Raw genomic sequence first — 24742 nt, forward strand, 5'->3', positions numbered from 1 at the left:
TATGCTAAATTTGTGGTATATTACTGAATATTTGTACCAAGTTGGATTTGGAAATTGAAGAATCTTACCATTAGCTCCGAAAGGGGATCAGATCCAGAGCTGATGCCACTTGTGTCCGAGTCAGAAGGACTGCTTGAACGAGAGTCCAACACTGAACGGCTGTCCAAGCGTTTGGGCAAAGCGGATGCAAATTGGTCAACATAATTCGAGCCTATTGGATCCATTGATGGGAACCCAACTGATGTTCTAGGCAGCTGGGCACTCAGTGGATTAGTGAGCAAGCCTAAAACTGCAAGCAGGAAAAGGAGCAATTTCAAACTGTACAGCTTCAGTTAAAACACATACCCAAATAGCTGAGCAGTGCTTGCATCAAGCAACCTCCCTACAATTCCCCCTTCAAAACAGGGTCATTAGCTCTATTCTATACAATTCCTTATATTTCAGATTTCATTTTCTCGAAAGACAAATGGCACCCTCCAACTTCTAATGCAAACACAATGCTTTCCCTTTCTCCATTACCTTCTGTGAGCAAAAACACTTTTAGGCCAAGCTACCAACATTCGCACACGCATACTACGCAATAGCTATCACCGTCAAGTATCAAAGGTTAAGTTTGTACCATAAAATTAGTCTTGCATCTTCATTGCTCCAGTAAAACAGTGCCCTCCACTATCAATCCAATTGCATACTTCAGTCTTTTTATACCCACTCAGCTCAATTACTACTTTACAAGATTAATGAATGAAACACTGGCCATTTTAATAAAATGTTTGAGCTTGCACTGAAACAGGATCTAAGATTTGCACCAGATTCTCCTCAAACAGTGCAGTGCTCACTTTTACCCAGAGCCCATAAACAAGTGCACGGTAAAATTAGTATACAATCAATATGCTTAATTTAATTCCTAGCATTCATGAGGTTTTAATATTCCTTTCTCTCTAATCTATAAACTAATTTTCCTCTAATCAAATAGGATTGCCTTCCAGCCGATCCTAAAATGAAACCCTTAATCTGAAGGTAGACAAAAATGCTGGAGAAACTCAGCGGGTGAGGCAGCATCTATGGAGAGAAGGAAATAGGCAACATTTCAGGTCGAAACCTTTCTTCAGATGGAAGAAGGGTTGAAGTTTCTTCAGCATTTGTCTACCTTCGATTTTCCAGCATCTGCATGCAGTTCCCTCTTAAACACTTAATCTAAATCTGTTAATTGTACAGAATAAATAACTTGTGGCCACAACTAAAACCACAATGAGTTTCCTCCTTCAGTATCAAATTAAGCATCGGCAATATTTCAGATCTATAAAATTGCCCTTCCAGGAAGGGAATATCCCAGATCAATAGGATTCACTGAGATTACCACTCATCCCTTTGATGTTAGGAATTCTGAAAATAAGTAGCTTGCAATATGTTTAACCCAGGAACCTGTGTAGTGCAGTGAATTTCTTCAAAGGTGTAAAATCCACATGTAACCATTGTGTTGTGGAAATATAAAAATGCTGTGGGTGCTGCAATTTTTTTTTAACATTCTAGATTCTCTCAGTGTTTCTCAGTGCACAATGTTAGGGCCTTGAATAAACAAACATTTGAAAACTAGCCACTGCTCTATGAGATGTTCTTTGTCTGTTCATATCAGAGCCATAATTAAGATGGCAATTGGCCCTCGTATGAAGTCAGATTCAGGGTACATGTTAAACAAAAATTCCCTCCAACACCTCCATACCTACTCCAGGTTTCCACAGATCTGAACATTACATTTACCATACCCAGAGCCATATTGGGCTAGATTTGTCCCAAATGTTGTGGTGTGACAGAAATACCGTTTGCAATCCTGCACTGCAAGATGTTGAACCAGTGACAAACCTTTCAACCTTCAACTTTAATTCCTTATTTCCACCCATCATAAATTGACAGCATTTAGAAACCATGATTATGTCTTTTTGGAGACTCGTTCTCAATTGATGTTGTGAATACTTTACCCAACCTCAAAATTCTTCTATTAATATACAGGCCATTTCCCTTCACAAAACTTCATTTGAATGTGTGGTGATTGCATTGCAATGAGGATTTAACTCCAACAATGACTTGCCCGATTCAAAAAGGCATCCAATACATTGCAAGACTCATTCTAACTATGTAGTACAGCCAAAAACAGGTTGGATGCAGCAAGAACTCTAAATTGACTGCAGTTTGGATGTTTGAAGTCAGGAGGTATTCATGATTTAAATCATAAATGTAATTATCACCACATCTCTTTGAATGGGGTTCACGCTCTTTGATTAAGGGAGGTTAGGTTACAAATTCACAAGTTATTGGAGGAGAATTTGGCCCATCGAGTCCACTCAACCATTCAATCATGGCTGATCTCTGCCTCCTAATCCCATTTTCCTGCCTTCTTCTCATAACCCTTGGCACCCATTATAATCAAGAATTTGTCTATCTCCGCCTTAAAAATATCCACTGACTTGGCCTCCACAGCCCTCTATGACAATGAGTTCCACAGATTAAAGTTCCTCCTCATCTTTCTAAAAGAACGCCCTTTAATTCTGAGGCTACGACCTCAGTGAGCAGAGGCCCAGTGCTGTTTAGCCCAAAATATATCAAATCAAGACTAATTTCGAACAGAAGATTTAAAAGTAATTCAAGACTTGACAAGCTGACAACAGGCCAAAGGGGGCATTCTGAGGGTGGGCCTTGGGAACCCTCACCTACGGCCTTTGACACCTTTGCTTGCAGCTGGTTTCTAGCAAGAGAAAGATAGGGCACAGCTGAATCAAGCACAATCCAGGCCATTGATACTTCTGGTGCTGTGCACAAACCCCATGGACACATGCAAATTGCCCAATACATCAATTTTCAGCATAAACCATTGTTTTACTTTATATAGTTTGGTTATTAACTTCGGATTACTGCATATTGCTGATACTAGATATTTTTTTTATCTGTATATCCTATAAAATTGTTTTCAATGAACAGTGCATCGTACATAGTCGCATAGTTCATACACCAAGTGTTAAAGCATGGACTATGATCAATAGAAAATCCATAACAGCCTCAATCTATGTTACTTTGAATAAATAAATAATTGGGAGCATTGGGTCAAGTTTGCAAGCAGTAAAAGTGAAGCAATTTATGCTTTCATTTAATGCCACTTTAATTAGTTCAAAGGAATATTTCTAAAATAAATTTGTGGCCAAAAGGCAACCACAAATGCCTCTTTCAGCCAACACGAAAAACAACAATTCACCCTTTGGTGCAACCATTAGAACATTTCAGCTAATGTTACGAGGATAACTGCCCTTGGAATTTAGAAAAAACTCTTGAATACGTAATATTGGGACATTATACTGTCCATATTATGCCCACATCTCCAACATCCAATGAACTATACTCTAAATGGTGTCTCGTTCATGATCACATATACAGGAGATAAAATAGAAGGGCCCCAAACCTGCCCCACCTATTTGACCTTGGCTGATCATGCCAGGCTCAACTCCTGTCGGTACCCCATAACCAAATTCCTCAAGCTACCTTAGATACATCTAATGATCTGACATTCATCAAAAGTCAGATTTGATGGAAGTCACATTTTCTAGCAGTTATCAAGGATTCAAATTTTCTAATTGCTTGCTTGCAGCTCAATAGTGGGAAGTTCTTAACATCTACCCTGCTAACCTCTTGTTTATTTGAGTAAGGTCACTCCTCATCCCACTGAATTCCATGTTGCAGATCTAAATTATCTAGTCTTGTGATAGGACAACCCTCTCACCCCAACAACTAGTCTGGTGAATATTATTTGGATTGGCTCCAATGCTACTCTATCCTTTTGGCAAGAGAAGTAAAACAGCTCACTATTCCAGGTGCAGATATGACTTATATGACTAGCAAAACCTCCCTACCTTAAACTCCAACTCTTACAATAAAGGCAAAAACGGCATTTGCCTTAACCTGTTGAACCTGCCAATTTGCGATCCATGCATCAGAACATCTAGATCCTTTTGAACTTCATTCATATGCAACCTCTCTCCATTTAGATGATCATCCACTTACCAAATAGCATAACCTCAGTTTCCCACTTTAAACCTAATTTTCACCCAAACTCCATTGTGTAGAAATATATGAAATTCAGCACAAATTTGTATCAGAAGTGTCTAGAGCTGAAATTTTACCCATGCCTTCTCCCCAGAGATGCTGCCTGAGTTACTCCAGCATTTTTGTGTCTATCTTTTGTATTAGCAAACTTGGAAACCATGTATTTTTGTCTCTAGGTCAATGTACATAGTAAACACTCAGTCAGATTCAAGGACTGGAACCCAACACACGGGCCCAAAGTGTTTGGGAGGCCCAGTGATGAATCTTGTGCAAATGTGGGGAACCGCATCCTGCTGCTAGTTCCCAAGTCTGTTTTATTCAAATCTAGAGGGAGAAATTAAAAGCATTTACATTGAGCGAGACAAAAATACAATTCCTGGAATATTTTACATCCCATCAGCCTGAAAGGGATTTATTCCAAACCCATTTTCTGTGCAGCAGTTAGTTTTCAATCTATGCTGATATACTTTCTCCATTATTAATTCATGCACCCACTTGACAAACGCCTCTTGGAAATCCAAATACACAGCTTCAAGATCCCTCTATCAACTCCATCACATCCCTACAATTGTCAAACATTTAATTTTCAAAAAAGTACAATGAATAGTTTGATTATATTCAGTTTTCCTAAATAATTAGTTATGTCCCGATTACTGACTGGCATTGACTATTCCCAGCCATGTATTATTCATAATCAACCCAAACCTACTTAACATTGCTACCTGGTACCTCTGCTCCATTGCTCGCTGCTGTGATACCTTCCTTAACACTCCCAACCTTTTAGCCTGTTCTTTGGAACATCTGGAATATTGAGGATCTAGTACCAGTCAGCCTGCAACCATGTGCCCATGCTATTAGATCACTTATATTGCTATCTGTACTGTCAATTCATCCATCTTGTTGGAAATGGTTTGTGTACTCAAAGACCATTAAACTATAAGAAGTTTTCAAACTCTGGATATGTCTGTACTGCATACTTGTTTATATTTATTGTTTATATTTTCTGCAAGCTGCAGTGAGGCACGAGGGACACTAGTACATTTTGCTGTTCATGAAATTTGAGGATGCTGCAAAAAGGTTCTTAGCCATACAAGAGTCAGCAGTTAAACGACACTGACAAATGGCATAATTGGGCTGAAAAATAGATGGCCAGTCCCTAAAATCCTGCAGCTGATAACATCTAGATATGGAAAAGATGTTTCCAATAAATGGGCGAGTCTAGAACCAGGGCACAACCTCAGAACAAAGGGACATAACTTTAGAATGGAGGAGGAATCTAGCCTGAGGCGAATCTATGGAATTCATTGTCAGACAGCAGAGGAGGCCAAGACATTGGATATTTTAAAAACGGAGACTGACAGGCTCTTGTTGAGTGAGGGTCTCCAAGGTTACGAGGGGGAGGAGTGGGAGGAGGGGGGGGGGGGGGGGGAGAAGAGAGAATATTAGATCAGCCATGGTTGAACTGCGGAGTAAACTCGATGGGCCAAATGACCTAATTCTGCTCCTAATCTTAGTCACCAAAATGCAAATTTGCAGTAGAGAATTAAAAATGTGGAAGAGTATTAAATGAGTTAAGAGACACCTTTTTATGCAATAAAAAGGTAACAACCTAGTACAAATTTAGTGAGTTTAGACTAAGCAACAGCAATAGAGCTGCTGCCTCATAGCACCAGAGAGCTGTGTTCTGTGTTCCATTCAGATTTGTGTTGTGTAGAATTTGCACATTCTCCCTGTGGTTGTGGATTTTCCCACGTGCTCTGGTTTCTTCCAGTGTGGGTTGGATGGGGGGGGGGGTTTAACTTGCAGCTCTAAATTGCCCCTTAGTGCGTGGGTAATTGGTAGAATCCTGGAGAGTAATGACAACATGGATAGAATAAAATTGATTAATGCAAGAGCAGTGTAAATGGGAGGCTGATAGTCAGCAAACAGCCAAAGGGCCAGTTTCCATGCCGTCTCTTCCTGTCCAAGTGGGCCTGATCGAATTTATTCCAAAAGCACTTGCTCAACCAAAACATCTTCAAAGATCTATTTAATGTTTTCCTCCTGCCTGCAAACACTCAAATTTTAAGACTCCCAGATTCCTACATCATAACAGTTAGACATCTAGTTGAAAACTCATGATTTGCTCACAGGTTCCAACAGTAATTTATCATGTTATCAAGTGATGAGCAGTTGACACCCAAGCTTCCTCGGTGCATCCTACACCACACACGCACATTTAAGATGAGAAAAGCTTCAGGAAATGAAGGTTGATACAAGGATGCCAGAAAGCCCAATGCGTAGAAAGCCTAGAGGGGCAAACCTCTTCAGTAGCTTAAGGCAAAGCTGCAGAAAGCCCGAATGGCTCATGGACATTCCAATCTTTTTGTGCTCCTCACATTTTACCATGTACCATCTAGGTGTTTCAGATATGCCACCATTGCTGGTAGTTACAGTATACAAACCAATGGGAGTGGAAAGATGCTACATGCCTGAAGTACCTAAATAGTCAGAATGTGACAGCTAATAGCAGATTAGCTCCAACCCAAGATAAGAAAGTCACCTTTCGGCATGCTTACTGAGATGCGTCTTTGGCATAAGTATTGTATTCAAATCACCTGGCAGTAATTAGAGCTTGAACAAAAATATCCGCAATTTGAATCTTCAATCGGCTTAAAATGGTCGTTTGGCTCAAACACAAATTTCACTGTTACAAATCAAAGCTGAGAATTGGTTTAATTTTTTTAAACTTGTGATGGTGTCCAACTTTATTTACCACCTTGGAAATTAGCAAGATTGGGGGGGGTGGGGGAAAGAAAGGGCCACTTTCACAAGCTCTTTTCAAAGTTAAGCCTTTCTAGGACCTCAAAGTTGCTACCTTAAATTAAGTAAAAAATAACTTGGACTACAGACCGAATAATTAAATGCCAAATACTATAGAGTCTAATGACATGCAACTCAAATATCGGTTGCCTTTACCAACAGGTGTAATATTCACGACTCACGGTGTTTGATTTGGGGGGGGGGGGGGGGTGCTGGTTTTAAATGTGTATATGTGGGGGGGCAGGGAGGGGGAAACTGTTTAAAATCTCTTTTCCCTGTCGGGTCTCCGTTGTCGTTGGGGCCTAGCACCGTGGAGCGGACTCCAACCTGAACGACCCGGGGCTCGGGAGACTGCAGAGCTGCGGACTACTCACCATCGTGGAGCTGGCCGGCCTCGGAGCGTGGGGAGCAGTGGTGACTCGCTGCTGCAACTCGATTCCTGGGGCTCAGAGGCTCCAGCAACGCAGCCGCAGGTCCGGTGGACTGGGACATCGGGAGCTCGCGGGTCCGGGGGGAGAGACCGTTTCCGGAGCTCCCGCAACGCGACTTCTCCAGCCCGTGTCGCGGGGTTGGAACGACCCGGAGCTGGGCCGTAAATCGCCCGGCACGGCCTAAAATGGCCGTGGGACTTATCATCGCCCGCCTGGGGCTTGGACATCGGGAGAGAAATGGAGAACAGGGGAGAGAAAAGACTTTGCCTTCCATCACAGTGGGTTCACTGTGATGGATGTTTGTGTGAATTAAATTGTGTGTATGTCTGTAGGAAATTGTCTTTGTTTGCAAGGCTGTCGAAACGGAATTTCGTTTGAGCCTCACTGAGGCTCAAATGACAATAAATGGTATTGTATTGTAATGAGGAAAAAGGTACAGTGGAAGAGAGCAAGGGTAAGAGATAACAAAAGGCAGAAGCAATCCAAAAGCAGACTGACACATCAAGGTTGTTGCCAGCATGCTGATGCACCATTAATTCTGCACAATGATCGACGTTACAAAACCTTGCATCTTAATATTGCAGGGTCAGATGTTGGGAAAACCAGTTATATCAGGACTAACTTTAAAACAAGCCATCTTCTGGAGGCAAGCTTTCTTTTGAATGAATAATCAGCTTTGATTGTACTTTAAACATTACAAATGGTTTAAAAATAAAGCTTAAATCATGCAAATGTGCTTTTAATGCAACACCATCCGTGACTCATTGCAATGCAGGTAATAAAGATACAATTGTAAGTATATTTTGCACCAAAGGTTAATTTCTGAAGATGAAATGCTATAGACAGCGAGCCAGAGCAAATGCCTCAAAATAAGTGACATTACAGGGTTATACGAAATTTGCAACAGATTTTAGGCTTGACCTCAATTTGCATTTAAACACTGAATAAAGTGATTGTTTAATCCAAGATCAAGCAAACCAAAACATCACTAAATAAGCTAATAAAACACTCGTCTTAACGGAAGTTTAAGTCGCACTTACCCGATGAACTGGCAGTCACTGCAGTATCAGAGTCCTGAGTGCTCCATGGTCGGTCCCACCCAGTCAGATTCAAGGACTGGAGGCCCAAGCACAGGTCCATAGTGTCTGGGAGGCCTCGTGATGAATCCTGTGCAGATGTGGGAAACAGCATCCTGCTGCTCATTCCTGGATCGGATTTATTCAAATCTAGAGGGAGAAATTAAAAGCATTTTTTAGATGATACTTAGCTGCATCCCATCTGTCCAGCCCCTAACCTGTGACTGCACCCTACAAAACTGCCATGCATCTTGGTCTGCATCAGTAGTTCAGCATGTGACTGAACTGCTGATGTACTCACTACAATCCTGCAAATTACATCACTTTAGTACAAGAACTCAAATGTTTATAACCAAGTCTATCCTAAAATGCGCAGCTTGGAGCTTCGGCAACATTAAGCAAAACGCACTGCTAACGGCTGCGCCACCACATTCTCCTCCCCTTCAATACTTGGACCTGGATAACCTCCAACTGCTTGCTACAACCCTGAATCAGCAAATGCAGAACAAGCCGAACAAATCTGCTCGCCTAATGTCTGTTTACATTTTTTTTAAATGCCTGACTTGCTTTACATATAATTATCTTCCTTGTGCAAGGCAGTGATGCCACCTTGAGGAAAATTATACTTCCTTCTCTTCAAGAATTAAACCAGGAAAGAATTGTTAAAACACCATTCTGCCACATTCTACAGTGTCAGGCATTTCTCTGGAAGCTTCTAGGAGTGGCGCTTACAGGCTTCTATTTTTATTGGAGCAAGTTTGATTTGTATTCATGTTCTGGTTTCAGATTACGGTGACAATGGTTTTGCTTTCAGTTTCCTCAGGATTAATACCGAACTTGAGAAAAGATTTACAATTGAAAATTTGCTGTTCTAAATTTATCAGCTGAAATGAGCTGCACTACAAGACCAAAGGAACAACAATGCAATTTATGCAGCATCAGTTCTCTATACGTGTCACTGACAAGGCAATATTTAATACCTTAATTGCCTGCGAAGGTGATGAATCTTTACTGCTGTGACCCATTTGAAAATAACACTGCGAGGGAGTTAGAATTTTTACCTACTGTACAGGAATAGACGGTTTGAGTTCTACTGGAAGTTTTTGTTCTTGCTGCTCTCTTATCTGCAGGCTGCAGATTTGGAAGTCATCTTGGGGTTCACGAGTTCTCGTAGTGCACATCATTGCAGTGTGCACTACCTAGTGGTGCAGTAAGTGAATGTTTGGTGGCTAATAAGAGTGCCAAGTGATCTGTTTGGTTCTGGTTAGTGTTGAGCATCATCTCAACCGGAGATGTATGGAACATTGAGTGCTTTGCAGATAAAGGTTCAAGAACGTAGGTGTCATTATGAACAAGTCTCTGGCCTGCTTGCAGTCACTATGGTCAGTCAAATGACCTTCAAGGGAGTCTGAAATTCTGTAGTGTTGTTGAATAAAGACAGGGACGTCTCACTGGAGAATCACTGGCTGTGCAATACCAGACAAGGAAATATTATGTCACATTTTGGGGATTCTGGCTTGCCCACATCTGGATAAAGATTGGAATGAATCTGCAGTGGATTCAGACAACCAAAACCACATTGTGAACAGGTCACTGTGCAACTTGCAGTTCAATGGCCTATGGGATACACACCAAGCCCCATTGGATTAGTCTTGGCGTACAGAAGGTCTAGAATAGACCAAAGGAAATCAGCAAAGGTACTGGAGAAAATAATGGGACTAAACAAGCAAATCCACAAGACTTAAAATGACCTGCTCAGATTTGAAACTGATACCCATTAAGTAGTGGATGTCTTTCAGGTATAACATGAAATTATAAAAATTACAACACATTGAACTTAAGGTTTACACTGATTGGTCAATGGAGCCAAAAGAGCATAAATGGGTTATGTTAAAAGTCAAGCATGAACAGAGGCATGTCAAGAACTAGAAACAGAAACATAGAAAATAGGTGCAGGAGTAGGCTGTTCGGCCATTCGAGCCAGCACCACCGCCATTCAATATGATCATGGCTGATCATCCAAAATCAGTACCCCGTTCCTGCTTTCTCCACATATCCCTTGATTCCGTTAACCCAAAGAGCGATATCTAACTAAAACATTCAGTGAATTGGCCTCCACTACTTTCTGTGGCAGAGAATTCCACTAGATTCACAACTCTGGGTGAAAAGGGTTTTCCTTATCTCAGTCCTTAATATTCTTAAACTGTGACCCCTGGTTCTGGACTCCCCCAACATCAGGAACTTTTTTCCTGCATCTAGCCTGTCCAATCCCTTAAGAATTTGATATGTTTCTATAAGATCCACAACTACAAATACCTGGAGGATACAGCACAATCTACATTCGTAACTTTGAAAGAGAAAACCAAGTATAATATCCCGAACCTTTGATGCACCTGCACTGAAGTTCCATTTTAATATTAACAGCATACCCCTGTCTATTCCCTCAACTTGCGTCCAGAAATATCCTTATATACACTTGATTACCTATATTTCCATTTAATATTACTAGCTAATTTGGTTATATTACTTTGTATCTTCATCCAGATTGTTGATATAGATGGAACTCTGGTCCAGCATCTACCCATGCTGCATTCCACTAGCCATTCTTCCGATTCCAAAACAGGTCACTTATCCTTGTTTTTATTAGCTGGCAAATCCTTAATTCATGCTAGCACATTCAACAGCACAAGTAGAATACTAATGATTTTATTTATTTTCAATGTGGAAAGAATTAAAGAGTACTATTGCTCTACAAGTAATTTGGAAGGCAAAACATTGGCTTACATTCTTGTATTCAAATTCTCTTGCAATTCAAGACAACCTATTACAAGTAAAGAAGGTCTCACTTGCATCATCCTGGAATATTGTACATAATCTGTTCTCCTTACTAGGATATACAAGAATGGATTTCAACAGAAGCTGTTCACCAGCTTAAATACTAGGATTCTGGCAGCGTAGAGAGGTGGTGTCCCGAGAAATTAGCAGATTGGGTCTGCATTCAAGTTCAGAGAGGTCCTACGGACAGAAACTAGAAAGATGTGGATACATCCCCTAGTTGAGGTCTTAGGCATTTTGAACCAGAGATCAGACAGTAGAGATTTCTTAAATGTTAGCAAATCTGGACTTTAGCTAGTTTTCCTCCCCATGATGTGTGGAGTGAAGTGCATTTGAGACAGATCAGAATCCATCTGCTGCAAATCAGACCCCACTGAACTCTTCATGGAAGTAGACTTCCACTTGATATATTTTGGTCTCGCTACAGAATTTACACAGTAATCAAGTAGAGATTCAAAAACCTATAGTTGCTTGAGCCCACTTTGCCATTATATGATTAGGGCCTATATTTCATGTTTCCAAGTGAGCAATGAAACAACCTACTCCACTAATGGAAAATAACCCAAATGTGGATAAGTCCAAATCATGAAATACATTATAACCAATCCGTTAAGATATTTTGCTGAAGGAATCTCATCTGTGACATCTCAGGACAAGATCAATTGAGTGGATAAAACACAAGGATGTGCATCAAGTCATTCTGTGCCTCATCCCAGAAATATACTGATTTAACTCCCGGACCTACATCAATTTAGCATCTCGTCCCATTGTGAAGTAGCTGATCATATCTTTAGATTCACTTAAGAAACAGCCCATCAGCATGTTGGCCCAGTTTCCTCTAGATTGATACCTGGAACGGGATATGGGGCAATCCATCCTGCATTGGCTCTGGGCAAGTTACCAAATACGAAGACCAAAATGGTACATGCCCCAGATGAAAGCTCAAAAGCCTCTACCAGTGGACGATTTGCACTCGCATTATAATCCACTTGCAACAAGGCCACATTCTTCCCAAATTGCATACTATAGCTTAAGCCAACATCTATTTAATAAATACCAATAGCTTGTCCTTTGCCCCAACAGTAGCCACTAACAGAATAAAGGCAACTTCACTTAAGGAGTCTTTCATGCTTAGTTTTAAATAGCAAAACAGGTTGACTGGGAATTTTATATCTACATTTTGACGAGAAAAACAGGCAACATAAGGAGAGATTAGTTTTCAGGCTAGTTTCTTAGAAAGATGTTCTGGAGTCAAAGAGACTATTCTGTGCTTGTTGTTGTACAATAAAATGAAATCAAGGTCATCATTGTGAAGATATAGATAGCAGCCATCATATGATAATTTTATATTTCAGGGAACTAATAGGGAAAGAATTGTATTGATAAGCTAGCTATAATTTTCAGAAATTCAGGGAAGATTCTATTAGATGGAAAAATGCTTGGCAGTCACCCTTTCTACCCATGCCTGCTCGCTCCATCACAATAATTTGTGATCCTCCCTTACACTTTCTATAGTATTCATTTCTATAGCTTTTGTAAAATGTGATGACTAGCAATCCACCTCTTAATACCCACTTTTCCCTCAACCTTAAAGGATGTAGATTTTCATTGTTAAATGGCAAACAACAATTGTCAAATCAGCGCTTTAAATGTCTACATGCAAAAGATTGAAGTGTGGCCCTTGAGAATTTCAGTTGAACAATTGTGCTTAAGAAAAAATCCCAAATGCTCAACATGATTTTCTGACTAGAACTACTTTGAATCACTCAATTTGAAGGCCATGGATTAATTCACAGTACAAATTCTAGGAAATACAGCCATTGGTAATCTTTATTAGGAGTCAACATTTGTTACAATCTACATTGGACTTGCAAAACATGGGAATAGATTAGGCATTGTCCACTCAAGCTTCATAGTCATGTTATAACTGCCAATGAAAAGCCTAGCATTTCATAACGTTTATCCATGAAATCAATTATGCATTACTTTGTCTATCACTTAGCAAGTACCACTGCCTCTCAAGGTAGAGAAGGTTTTTCAGATTTAAGCTCGGGCAAAGTGCAATGAGTTGCATCATCTTCCATCTTCAAGCACAAAGCAAAATAATATGCAAAAGGCCATCCATATGTTTTAAATGTTTTCCCTTTCCAAAAATGGTTAGAACACAACCCATTCAGAAATCAAAAAGCATTGAGAGGATCACAGACAGCCATAACAGGAAAGAGCAGATATGGGAAGAGCACCTACCAGCCAGCCTCACTGACCGGTAGTGTGCAAGCGAATCTTCTCTGAGCTCCCAGCTCACCACAGCCCAGTGCCAGATTGTTGTGCTTGAGTGGGGAGCAGAGACAGAAGTCATGCAAATGTACAGTTCCCACCTGGTGCAAGACACCTGAAGCACTGCACCAGCTAGCAAATCCATCCTGGTTTCCCCAAAGACTCATTCATAAGCACAGGCTATCCACAAGTGCTTGTAGTCTGGAGAGGACCTGAAAATTAACATTCCCACTCCCATTTAAAAAATGTCTACCCAAAGGCAGTTTAGGACATACAATGATGGCCTCGGTTGGACAAATATTCTGGTGATGTTTCATTCCACATAAGTTACATGGCAGGCAGTAGTACCAGTATAATTGAAATAGCTGCAGTTTATATTTTCCCAAGTTACCACTTCAGCAAAATCTCCTCCTACATTTTCTTATGTACAGCCAATCCCCATTTCTCCATGTTAATGAGAGGATGTGTTCTGAGACAACAGTCCGCATTGCCATTTTCTACAATATTATGCTACATCAAAACAAATTGATAAACTACCTTAACCCCTTACACAGCCTTTACCCTACACCCCTCATAAGAGCGGAGAGCAAATTTTATTATGCAAATATCTGGATAGTGATATTGAATTCTGCAAGGGTGAATTTGTTCCCCAAACTGCTGCAATACAGGGGTCCGTAGTGCTTGGTATTTTCCCCCAAATCTATCTACTTAATTTGTGCACTCCACTGACCATCACATAGTTCAGACAATTTGCCAAATGTCCATAGGTCCTCCCTGGTTACAAACGCCCAACTTGCAGACAATCCGTACATATGAACAAGCGTTTGCGAGACCAGCAGGATGACTGCTGCAGGGCGACAGTCAGTATAATTCAGGGCATTTTCACACGGCTTCTCCCTACCAATTAACTGAGCAACCCCCCCCCCCCAGCCAAACAACAATCAGGGGCTGGGTCAAGAAGAGCTGGGAGTGCTGACCAGGCTCACTCACCAAAACAATGAGGCTCCTCTTCCCATGACTGTGAAAGTGAGCAGGTAGTGCAATTCCCTTCCTTAGATTTTATTCATTTCCAACACACTGTTTTCAGGAACTGAACTGTTTTAACCTGGGAACTTCCTGCATATGCACATTTCAAAATTATATGCTTTCTGAACAAATTAAAATTCATCGTGACTCATTTATTGCTGGATCGGTTTCAAGTGCAAAAAGCAATCTTTCTATGCAACCATTCACTTTAATTATTTAAGCAAAATGTTCATGCACATTTGAAAACATGAACAGCATTTTAAACCAAGCTTATACCAATTGCTCCACAATTAGATCCTATACACTGCCTTACTGTGCCCTTGTTAAAAACATGCGTGTACCTCAAAATCACATGCAAACCAGCTGGAAAATGGATGGATTTCATTCTTGGACCTCTGGTGGTACAAACATTTCAAGGTCAACATGGTTGCACTTTTAAAGATAAAGTTAAGTGAGAGCCCTGTTGTGTAGGTTACCTCTCCCCCAAGAAGAGATTCCAATGCTTCCCATGAACTTGAATGCCTATCTTGAAGCAGCTCTTTAGCAATGTGTTAATCTGCCCTTTCCTTATTCCTATCCCCTCTAGTGTTTGGAACTGGTTGTAATCTAAGTTTACAACCCTCGGCCCTGTTTTAACATTCTGCTCGTCTCCCTTATCTCTGTAAGACTGTCTCTTTTTCTACCTATGCCACGAGTGTGCAATTACTGATTGCTTCCCCCATTACTTGAGAATGTTATCCAGTCACTTTGACATCCTTGACTGGCACCTGGGAAGTAACATTCCCATCCTGGAGTCTAGATTGTGGTCACAATCTCCTGTCAGTACCCCTAAGTAGAGAGTCTCTTATCACCACAGCCCTCTTTGTCTCCACCCTCCACAGCTATGCATCGGAGCCATTTGTTGTGCCACGGATTTGGTGGTGGGCTGACATTCCCCACCCGCACAGTATCTTGTTATTGAGAAAATGGCTGATAATCCTGTATTCCCAGCCTACCCATACCATTTTCTGTAGCCATTACACTATTTTCTCTTTTGCATTACCTCTGTATAATCTGCCTGAATAGTGTGCCAAATACTTTAATTACCTTGGTGCATGTGACAATGTCAATGACCCGTCTACTTTTCCTGCTGGTCACCCAATTATCTGCAGCTTGCACCTTTTGTGTATCACCTCACTAAATTCCCCATCTACTCTCAATATCACGAATAGACTTGAGCAAATCCAACTGTAGCTCTAGTTACTCAATATGGTCAATCAAAAGCCGCAGCTGGACATACTTCCCATGGGGAGAGTCACCATAGGCACTGGAAATTGTGATCACTCTGGAGGAAGAGCATATGACTAGCCTATTGCCATCTCTTACCACTCAAGTCTGCAGACAAAAGCAAAAGATTTTGTCGTACCACCGGAGGATTTGGAGACTTAAATGGAAGGCTGGAAGCTGTCCAAGTACTAATGGCTGTTAAAGGTGGGATTTTGAGTAGCCAGCAGTTTAACAGTGAGCACATTTCTAGGTGTAGGTGTTTCTTGATGACTTTCAATTTGTGGTATCTGTAATGGTATTCTGGATTTTGGAAGGAGGTAGTTGAATGAGTGACTCCGAGGATGAATAGAGCTAGAACTTGTGTCTGATTGCAATGCAATGCAGTGCTGCATTGGCAAGAAGCATTTCACTACACCTAGGTGTATGTGACTAATAAATAACCTTTGAACCTTTGTAAGCCACATGGCAGCCAGCTCAAATTTCTGCCAACATGTTGGGGGGGGGGGGGGACGACTCATAACCAAGTTGAAAGGAAGTCAATTGGGTGGTTTGTTTTAATAATTGTTGCTGTTAATACAGTCCAATTTCAGGAAAGCTTAATTTGATGAGAGCTGTACCTTTTTAGGTTGTTTAAATTGATAGTGTTTTGAACACGTTACTTGGATCTTGTTTTGAACACGTTATTTCTCTGTTTCCAGCCGGCAACCTAGGCAGCTTTTTAGGTTGCCAAATGACAATTTAGGTGGTCATTTAAGACGGCTTGCATGACGCCTGCGATAATGTGCTCGGATGAAGTGCGTAGTTACTAGTCGGAATTATGCTCAATGAAGCATTCACATATTATTTCTGCTTCAAATAAAGTCACAAATACATTCACCAATCAAGACATGATATATACCACAATGACATGCAGCAAAAATTATAATACAGTATATACAGTATCTCAACTTTTTTTACACGTTGCAATGAATGCAATTTCTATTATTTCTTTCCACTTCCAAACAAAAATGTGGTTGGATTATTCAGCGTATGATCAACCTCTGTGAGACCAAGCGCAGGCTTGGCGATCGCTTTGCACAACACCTACTCAGTTCGCAATAACCAACCTGATCTCCCATCTCCTCCCGTCGGCTTTCCGCAGAGACCGCTCCCTCCGTAACTCCCTGGTCAATTCGTCCCTTCCCACCCAAACCACCCCCCCTCCTGGCACTTTCCCTTGCAACCGCAGGAAATGCTACACTTGTTGCTTTACTTCTCCCCCCTTGACTCCATTCAAGGACCAAAGCAGTCTTTCCAAGTGTGGCAGAGGTTCACCTGCACCCCCTCCAACCTCATCTATTGCAACCTCATCTATTGCATCTAGGTGTCAGCTGCTCTACATCGGTGAGACCAAGCGTAGGCTTGGCGATCGCTTCGCCCAACTCCTCCGTTCGGTTCGCAATAACCAACCTGATTTCCCGGTGGCTCAGCACTTCAACTCTCCCTCCCATTCCGAAAGCTGACCTTTCTGTCCTGGGCCTCCTCCATGGCCAGAGTGAGGCCCATTGTAAATTGGAGGAGCAACACCTCATATGTCGCTTGGGCAGATTACACCCCAGCAGTATGAACATTGACTTCTCCAATTTCAGGTAGTCCCTGCTATCTCCTCCCCTTCCCAGCTCTCCCTCAGCCCACTGTCTCTGCCTCTTAACTTTGGTTACTAAAAAAAACAAAACTATCCAGTTTCAGTCTTAAATCTCCAAGTGACGCTATGTCCTCCTTTACAGCTACTGTATGTTTTAGTTCAGTTCAAGACTATGGGCAGTACATTGGCCATAAAGTTGCTGCCTAAAAGTATAAGAGACCCAGAATTGATCCTGAATATGGGTGCTGTCTGTATGGAGTTTGCTCCTTTTCCCTTTGATCGCATGGGTTTTCCGCGTCAGCTCTTGTTTCCTTCCACATTCCAAAGGTGTGCAGGAACCCATTTCAAGCCCAACCCAAAACATAATATTTTCCTTTTGTCCAGAGATTCTGTCCAACCTGTTGAGATACTCCAGCTTTGTGTCCATCTTCAGTTTAAACCAGCATCTGCAGTTTCTTCCTACACACACGCACACTATACAGTTCCTTCCTACACATGATACTATACGATAGAACTTTATTAATCCCAGGAGGGGGAGCAAGAGGGCGCGAGAGTGTGAGAGCACGCATGAGAGCGTGCGCACATACACACCCACATATATACATACAGCTGAGATTAAATGATTTAGGTGTAAGTAATATTCTAAAGGATATTAGGATAGCAAAAAAAGACAATATCCAAGACAGATAAGACAATTGAGAATACCAAGAGATTCTCCAAGTTTATAAGTGCAAATGGTAACTAAGGAGAGTAAAGTTCCAATTAAGGATTGTATTGAGCCACAGTAGTTGGGCAAGGAACTAAATTAAGAATCTGTCTACATTTACTGTTGAGAAAGTGATGGAAACCAAGGAATTAAGCTATGAAATGATACCAAAGCACATCTACATTGCAAGTGGTGGTGGAAGTGGGGAATGGGGTCAAATAAAGATGGATAATCCCCAGGGCCTAAGCAAGTGTATCCAAAGGATGTTGGGGGGGGGATTGCTCGGGCCCTGATAGTTGTTTTAATGTCTTCCATAGACATGGGCAAGGAACTAGAAGTTGATTAGCTATCATTAGCTAGAGGTTAGCTATAATTGTGCCTTTTAGGACTGCAAGGACAACCTAGGGAATGGCAGGCTAGTGAGACAAATGTGGTGACAGAATATTGGAGGAGATTCAGATGGAATCTATTTGCACTTAAAAGCAAAGACAAGATACAGATGCTAGAATAGAGCAGAAAACTGCTGGTAGAAATTTCCTCCAGATTCTGTAATGTTGTTTTGGACAGTCGGCATGGCTATGTGCAAGAAAGTATCTCAAATGTGATTGCATTTTTTAAAGAGTCAATCAAGTTGATTGATGAGGGTAGGGCAGTAGAATCTATCAAAGGATCTCCACCATCTGGGCCATAACATTCTTTCTGTTACTGTCAGGTAAGAATACAGAACTTCAGGTTGTACACCAAATGGTTTATGAACTGCTACTTACCTGCAACTATGAAATTCTTGAACCAACCTGCACAACACTAATCCTACTTTGGTAATAGCATGGAAAACCGCATGCATTTGTGGCCTAGTTTTTGAACAGTACAGTTTATCAATGTCTTGTTCGTTGCATTCTTTTTTGTTGTCTTAATTTGTATAACCTTTGTAAACTAATGTATTTGTTAGTTTGTCCACATCTGTGCCTGTGAAGCTACTTCTGACAAACTAGTTTTGAAGATTAGATCACATGAGATGCGGGAGAGCTAGCCAACTGGACAAAAAAAAGCCTTGTGAAAGGAGACAGGTGGTAGTGCAGGCCATCTTTCAGATTGGAGACCTGTGGTCAGTATTGTGCCACAGGAAAGAGAGCTGGGTCCACTGTCACATTAATAATTAGGTTTGCTGATGACACCAGAATTGGTGATGCAGTGGAAGTAAAGGTTGTCTGCACAAAGGATATAAATCACTTGGGAAGTGGTCAAGGAATGACACCTGGAATTTAAATCAGACAAGTATGCAGTGATACGTTTTGGGAAATTAAATCAGGGCAGGATTTGCAAAGTAACAGTGCCCAAAGGAATGTTTTAGAACAGCGACAAATGTACAGTTCTTTAAAAGTAGCAATGCTGGGAGACAAGGTGAAGCTGCATTTATCATGTTACTGCAGGACATTCAGGGCATTAACAAGACAACACCTGGAATATTGTGCACAGTTCTCGTTGCCATACTACATAGAAAATGCGTAATTAAGCTAGAAGGTGCAGAAGGGATTTGCAAGGATGTTTACCAGGTTGGTGTGTGGGGGGCTTGAGTTATAGGGATAGATTGGATTGTTGGGATTATATTGCTGTAACGAAAGCCAATGGCAATCTTAGAGGCTTAGAAAATAATGAGGGGAATTGATGAGATGGTCAGTCTTATTTCCATGATGGTGGAGTCTAAATCTGAAGACTAGGTTAGAGGCAAGAAGGAAAGATTTAAGGGGGCCCACGTGACAAGTTTCACCCCCCACTCCCCACCCCACAATAGAGTGGTGTATATATGAAATGAACTGCCAGAGGATGTGGTAGAAGCAGATACAATTACTACATTTGGACAGAAAGAAAGGGTTTAGTGGGATGTGGGCCAATTGCATCAAATGGGACAGTTCAGGAAGACCTTGGTTAGCATGGTAAAGTTGGTCTGGGAGAGGCTGCTGCTGTGCTATGCAACTGACAATTCAATGTTTCTTTGGTCAACCCCAGTATTTAATTTTGTTAGGTTGTATTTTTACACTATCAGGGCATATTAAGCAGCTAGTTTCCTTCATTTCCCATGGCGTGAAGTACTCATTTGAAGAATGTGCGAAGCATTTAAACAAGAACATTAGCTTTGGATTGAATTTAGTTAAGGACATTTCAAAATCACTACAAAGGCATAGGCAGTATATCTACCCACTTCTACTTAATCAATTCTCAACTAAAGTACAACTCATCATAGCACACCCATTTAAAATAGTCTGAAAACTATGACTGTATGACTTGCACTTCCAACACCACCAGAATACACATGCAGGATTTTACATCTTAGACTCACTGAACCATTCCCTTGAAGCAATTTGTTTTTTCTGCAGTTATACATCCTCTCCTTTGCAATTTACACAAACTTTGCCCTCACCCCAAGAAATCAGCACTGCGGCATTGCCCTCAACCGTGAGTGATGAACCACGTTTAAAAATGAAAGTGTCATGCTTCTAAATGCAATGTCAAGGTTTCCCAAAACACTGGCAAAATTGGTACTTTAATCATTGATAGAATCTTGGAAAGAATGGTAATCTGTGCAGAGCAAGATTATGTTCAAATAGCTTGTGATGTTGGCAAGAAACTAGAGAATGTCTTTTTTCCAAGAGTACTATAATCTTTTATAGACAGAAGCAGATGGTGAATCAGCTTGACATTTCATTTCAAGGACAACATCTCCATTAGTGTAACATTCTAATACTGTATAGAATATCTACCTAGAAACAGACCGAAGCCCTGATCGAGGCTTGCACCCACAACTTAATGCCATCAGACCCTTGAGCAGTTCACAACGTGAAGGTGATGCAATCCTGCAAACTTTCCGAATCTTCATGGTTCATGTCATGAAGAACAATTATTCAGACAAAATTACTCACTTGCAAAATTACTCTATTGCAGTGGACCACTGATGCACATATTGTCCAGTAATAGTAATAATGAAATGGCCGTATTGATCTGAATAACTGAATATTTGAAAGAAAAAAAGCATTGTAAAATTAAAAAGCAAAGGAGTTCAGTTTCGAGCTGAACCCAGTAGATGAGAACACTGCATTAATTTCCAATTTAAGTCGGTCAGTGGTGATATTGACATTAACTGATTAGACCAGCAGGATTTTCCTCTGTAGTGATCGATAAAAGCTAACTTGACATTGGGACCCATTGGGCCCCGTTCCCCCAACGCAATATTCCACCACTCACCCATAGCCCGCAACTGCGCTGACATGGCAATAACATGTAAAAAATAAGGTCAATGTGAATGCATCCCTCTCCCTTTTCAGTCCCCTATTCACCTCCGCCATTATTCTCCCCCACCCCTCCCTCCACCATGACTCCTCTGCTTCCTCCTCTTCCCCTTCCATTACCTACCCATCCATCTTCCTACCCTTATCCTCCTCCATTTCCCCCAGCACTCCCTCCCCTCTTCATCCTCCTTTTCTCCCCCCCCACCCCCATACCGCTTCCTCCCTCTCCTTTTCCCTACCCTCAGTCACTCTCCCTGTAGCGCTATGGTGTACCGTTTTTGCGCAAATATAGGTACAAATATAGAAACAAATATAAAAACAAACAAGATGAGAGTTTTAGTAATATACTAGACCAAGTGCAACGTGCTTCAAACACCGAGTACGGGGAGGGGGGGTGGAGTGGGCGGGCGTTATGGCGAGTGAGCCTGCGGGCCAGGGTACGCCGTCAAGACGCTGCGTACACCCTCAATGCGCCTGCGGGCCCACAGGCCGTTAACTCGCCGGCTCAAGCCAAAGATCGTCTGTTTCCCCCGCTGCTTTCCCGAGCACGGCGAAAAGCAGCAGGGGAAGAACCGATCTTTGGCTTGAGCCAGCGCGAGAGAGCCGGGCGGCGAAATAAGAAAAATGTCTGCATTTTTGTAGGAGAGCCGGGCGGCAGCAGCCGTTATGGTGGCTGGCCAGCAGGAGGCGACAAAATGAGTGGGGGGGGAAGGATTTTAATTTAAATGTGTAGATTAAAATGACAACATTTAATGAGGATTGGATTTGTGAATGTAAAAGTGAAATGTCTAGCGAAATGGAAAGAATCTCGGAGTTTTTGCGTGTGGTTTTGGCGGACCAAGGAATCAAAGGCCAAATCTGACACCCACAAACAAATAAAGACACACACAGTTTTAAAAGTATATAGATGGATGGCATAGAAATTACATGCCAGTGGCCAAACTTGCCAGTAAGCACCTTGCTCAGCATTCTACAGCTGGACATTATTATAGAACTAAATGAACAGGTCCAACAAAACCTTTATGACAAAAGGAAAACATTGAGACAATCGTTGGATAACAGATAACGTCAAACACAACTGTAGTCGCAAATCTCTAATATTTTATTTGAGCTCCCAGCGCAATACTTGATGTCAAGTACTTTATTATTTTGGAATTTTACCTAACAAGTTGAGATAAAGCTTCTGCCATGATTGAGCAGAAAAAGTAACAATCACCAACAGGTTGAGGGGGTTGCAACATCCCTTTCGTTTCACTGACTGGATAAACACTGGATCAACAAGTTGCTTGCCAACTTTAAAATTTTCAGCCAAGATCCCTGGAGAAGTTCCAGATTAACTACACCAAGAAAGCAATACCCCCGCAGCAATACAGTCTGCTTTTCAATGCAGCTTGTTGGCTTTACAATTGTATGTTTGAAACCTTTGGGCTCTACAAAAGACAGCACGAGGTCCCATGGAATTAACCAAATTTGAGGGAAGTAGGGGGGGGGGGGGGGGGGGGGGGTTGGGTGTTGCTACAGGTCATGTAGCATATCAGATCAGATCAGTTATTTTGCAGTTTGCATTATGTTTGGGGGGTTTTTTATGACAAGAGTGTACTGCAATCCATTTTTCAACTGTATGCGCTCTCAGCCAAAATTATAACATTAATCTAATAGGCCAATAAAAATAAGGACAAAGTACTGGAGTACCTCAGGTCAGGCAAGATCTCTGGAGAACGTGGATAAATCACATTTCAGGTCAGAACCCTTCAGTCTGATTTGAAGGGGGTGGGGAGGAAAAAGCTGGTAGAGAATCTTTTGATTTCAAATCAATATCCTTGTGTAAACCAACATCATGTTTCTACACAGGCCAGTACAATGATTGACACCAATTTAATTTGACATAATTGATCAGTGGCAGCTAGAGCAAATCTTGAACACCAGGCCAGTAGCACTAGTTGTGTTAAACAATAGGTACAAGTACTACAGTTAAGGAACTTGTCTGGAATGACTTGATCGCAGGGGTAGGAGAAAACATTGTATTGACTAGATAATGCATTGCATGCCACTTTGGTTCATTTATTTCTGACCCCTCTGCCCCCGACTTAACCATAACCTTTGTTCATTTTCAGTTGTTGTTTCAAAATCCTGCCCCCCCATTTTCTACTCTTGAGAACTGCACAGCTAAACCACTCAAGGAATCCGCATCAAATAATGTTGCAAAATCTACACTAAAAAAATTCTCACTACCCACTTCAACACAATTCTTGCCATCATTAGAATACAACACAACCAAATGAAATAACTAGCTCGACATGTCAACTCTGCTCAAAAAGGCGATTTTTCAGCAGACTGCCGGCGACTGTCATTAAGTCCTTTAAAAAAAGGGGGGGGGGGGGGGGGGGGGGAGAGAAGAAGGAGTGGTGACAGCTTTTAAGATGCGAGAAATACACAGCTCGGCAGACATTTAACATTACCGGTCGGTTATCCTTGGTTCTGAAAACTGCTGCTTACCTTTTTTTCCCCAATGAGCTAATGAAATTCACCGGTCAGCACCGGCTACAATCTACGAGAACCTCCGAAAACCTATGACTTCCTGGCAACCCACCTACGGCGCGAATTCTCGCTACTCTCCTTGGCGGCTTCATTCTAGTCACTGCTAATTTTTCAACATGTTGAAAAATTCACGGCGACCATAATGAGGCCGCGACTAGTTCCCAGAATGCGGGAACTCCTCACGACCATGAAGGCCACACCCTGGCAACTACCCATGAACATGTGATGACCATAGTCTCCAGCAGTCGCCTAAGTGGGACAGGCCCATAAATCAAAAGATTCAATTTTCTGAAGAAATGTCAGTGTTTTCATCATTCAGAAACCAAACACTGAAAAAGTAAGTATGTTCCAAAATTACCTTCAGCGGCGCTGTAATTCTGCCACTGGCCGTGTGCCCGATTTTTGCGCGTTTGAGGGGGGAGCGGGGTTAAAACTGGGTTTTTCCCCCGACATGGTCCTGAATTATATTTGTTGGGAGTGCAAGATTTTGCTAAAGAATCGTTCCTACGGCCGTTCTGTGTGTTTTTAAAAAAAAATTAACCCGACAAGTTAATCGCTGGAATGATTTTAAAAGCAGCTTCTGAAGCCGTCAATGCCGACAACGGGGACGGATTTTATGCAGGACCAGGTAAAATAAAGTAGTTTATTTTTATGTATAAAAGTGTTGCTTAAGATGTATTTAATTCACATTTTACATTGCTAAACAGTGATTTTTCCCCCCGAAGAACCGGCAGTGTATTTGCTGCAGATATGGGGGTATAAATTCACCGCATCTGAACGTTCTAAAT

The 24742-nt window shown here is 41.5% G+C and overlaps 1 protein-coding gene across 7 annotated transcripts in view; it reads right to left on the minus strand.

Moving 5' to 3' along the window:
• Positions 1-24742, minus strand: part of cpeb1 (cytoplasmic polyadenylation element binding protein 1) — a 56440-nt gene that overhangs the window by 16468 nt on the left and 15230 nt on the right. For all 7 annotated transcript variants that reach the window (XM_033015046.1, XM_033015047.1, XM_033015050.1 and 4 more), the window contains exons 3-4: positions 8363-8548; positions 69-289 (exon numbers count right to left, since the gene is read on the minus strand). In XM_033015046.1, the coding sequence (XP_032870937.1) occupies positions 69-289; positions 8363-8548 (407 nt within the window). The remainder of the gene's footprint in view (positions 1-68; positions 290-8362; positions 8549-24742) is intronic.

Source organism: Amblyraja radiata, chromosome X, assembly GCF_010909765.2.
Source record: "Amblyraja radiata isolate CabotCenter1 chromosome X, sAmbRad1.1.pri, whole genome shotgun sequence".
Classification (NCBI taxonomy): Eukaryota; Metazoa; Chordata; class Chondrichthyes; order Rajiformes; family Rajidae; genus Amblyraja; species Amblyraja radiata.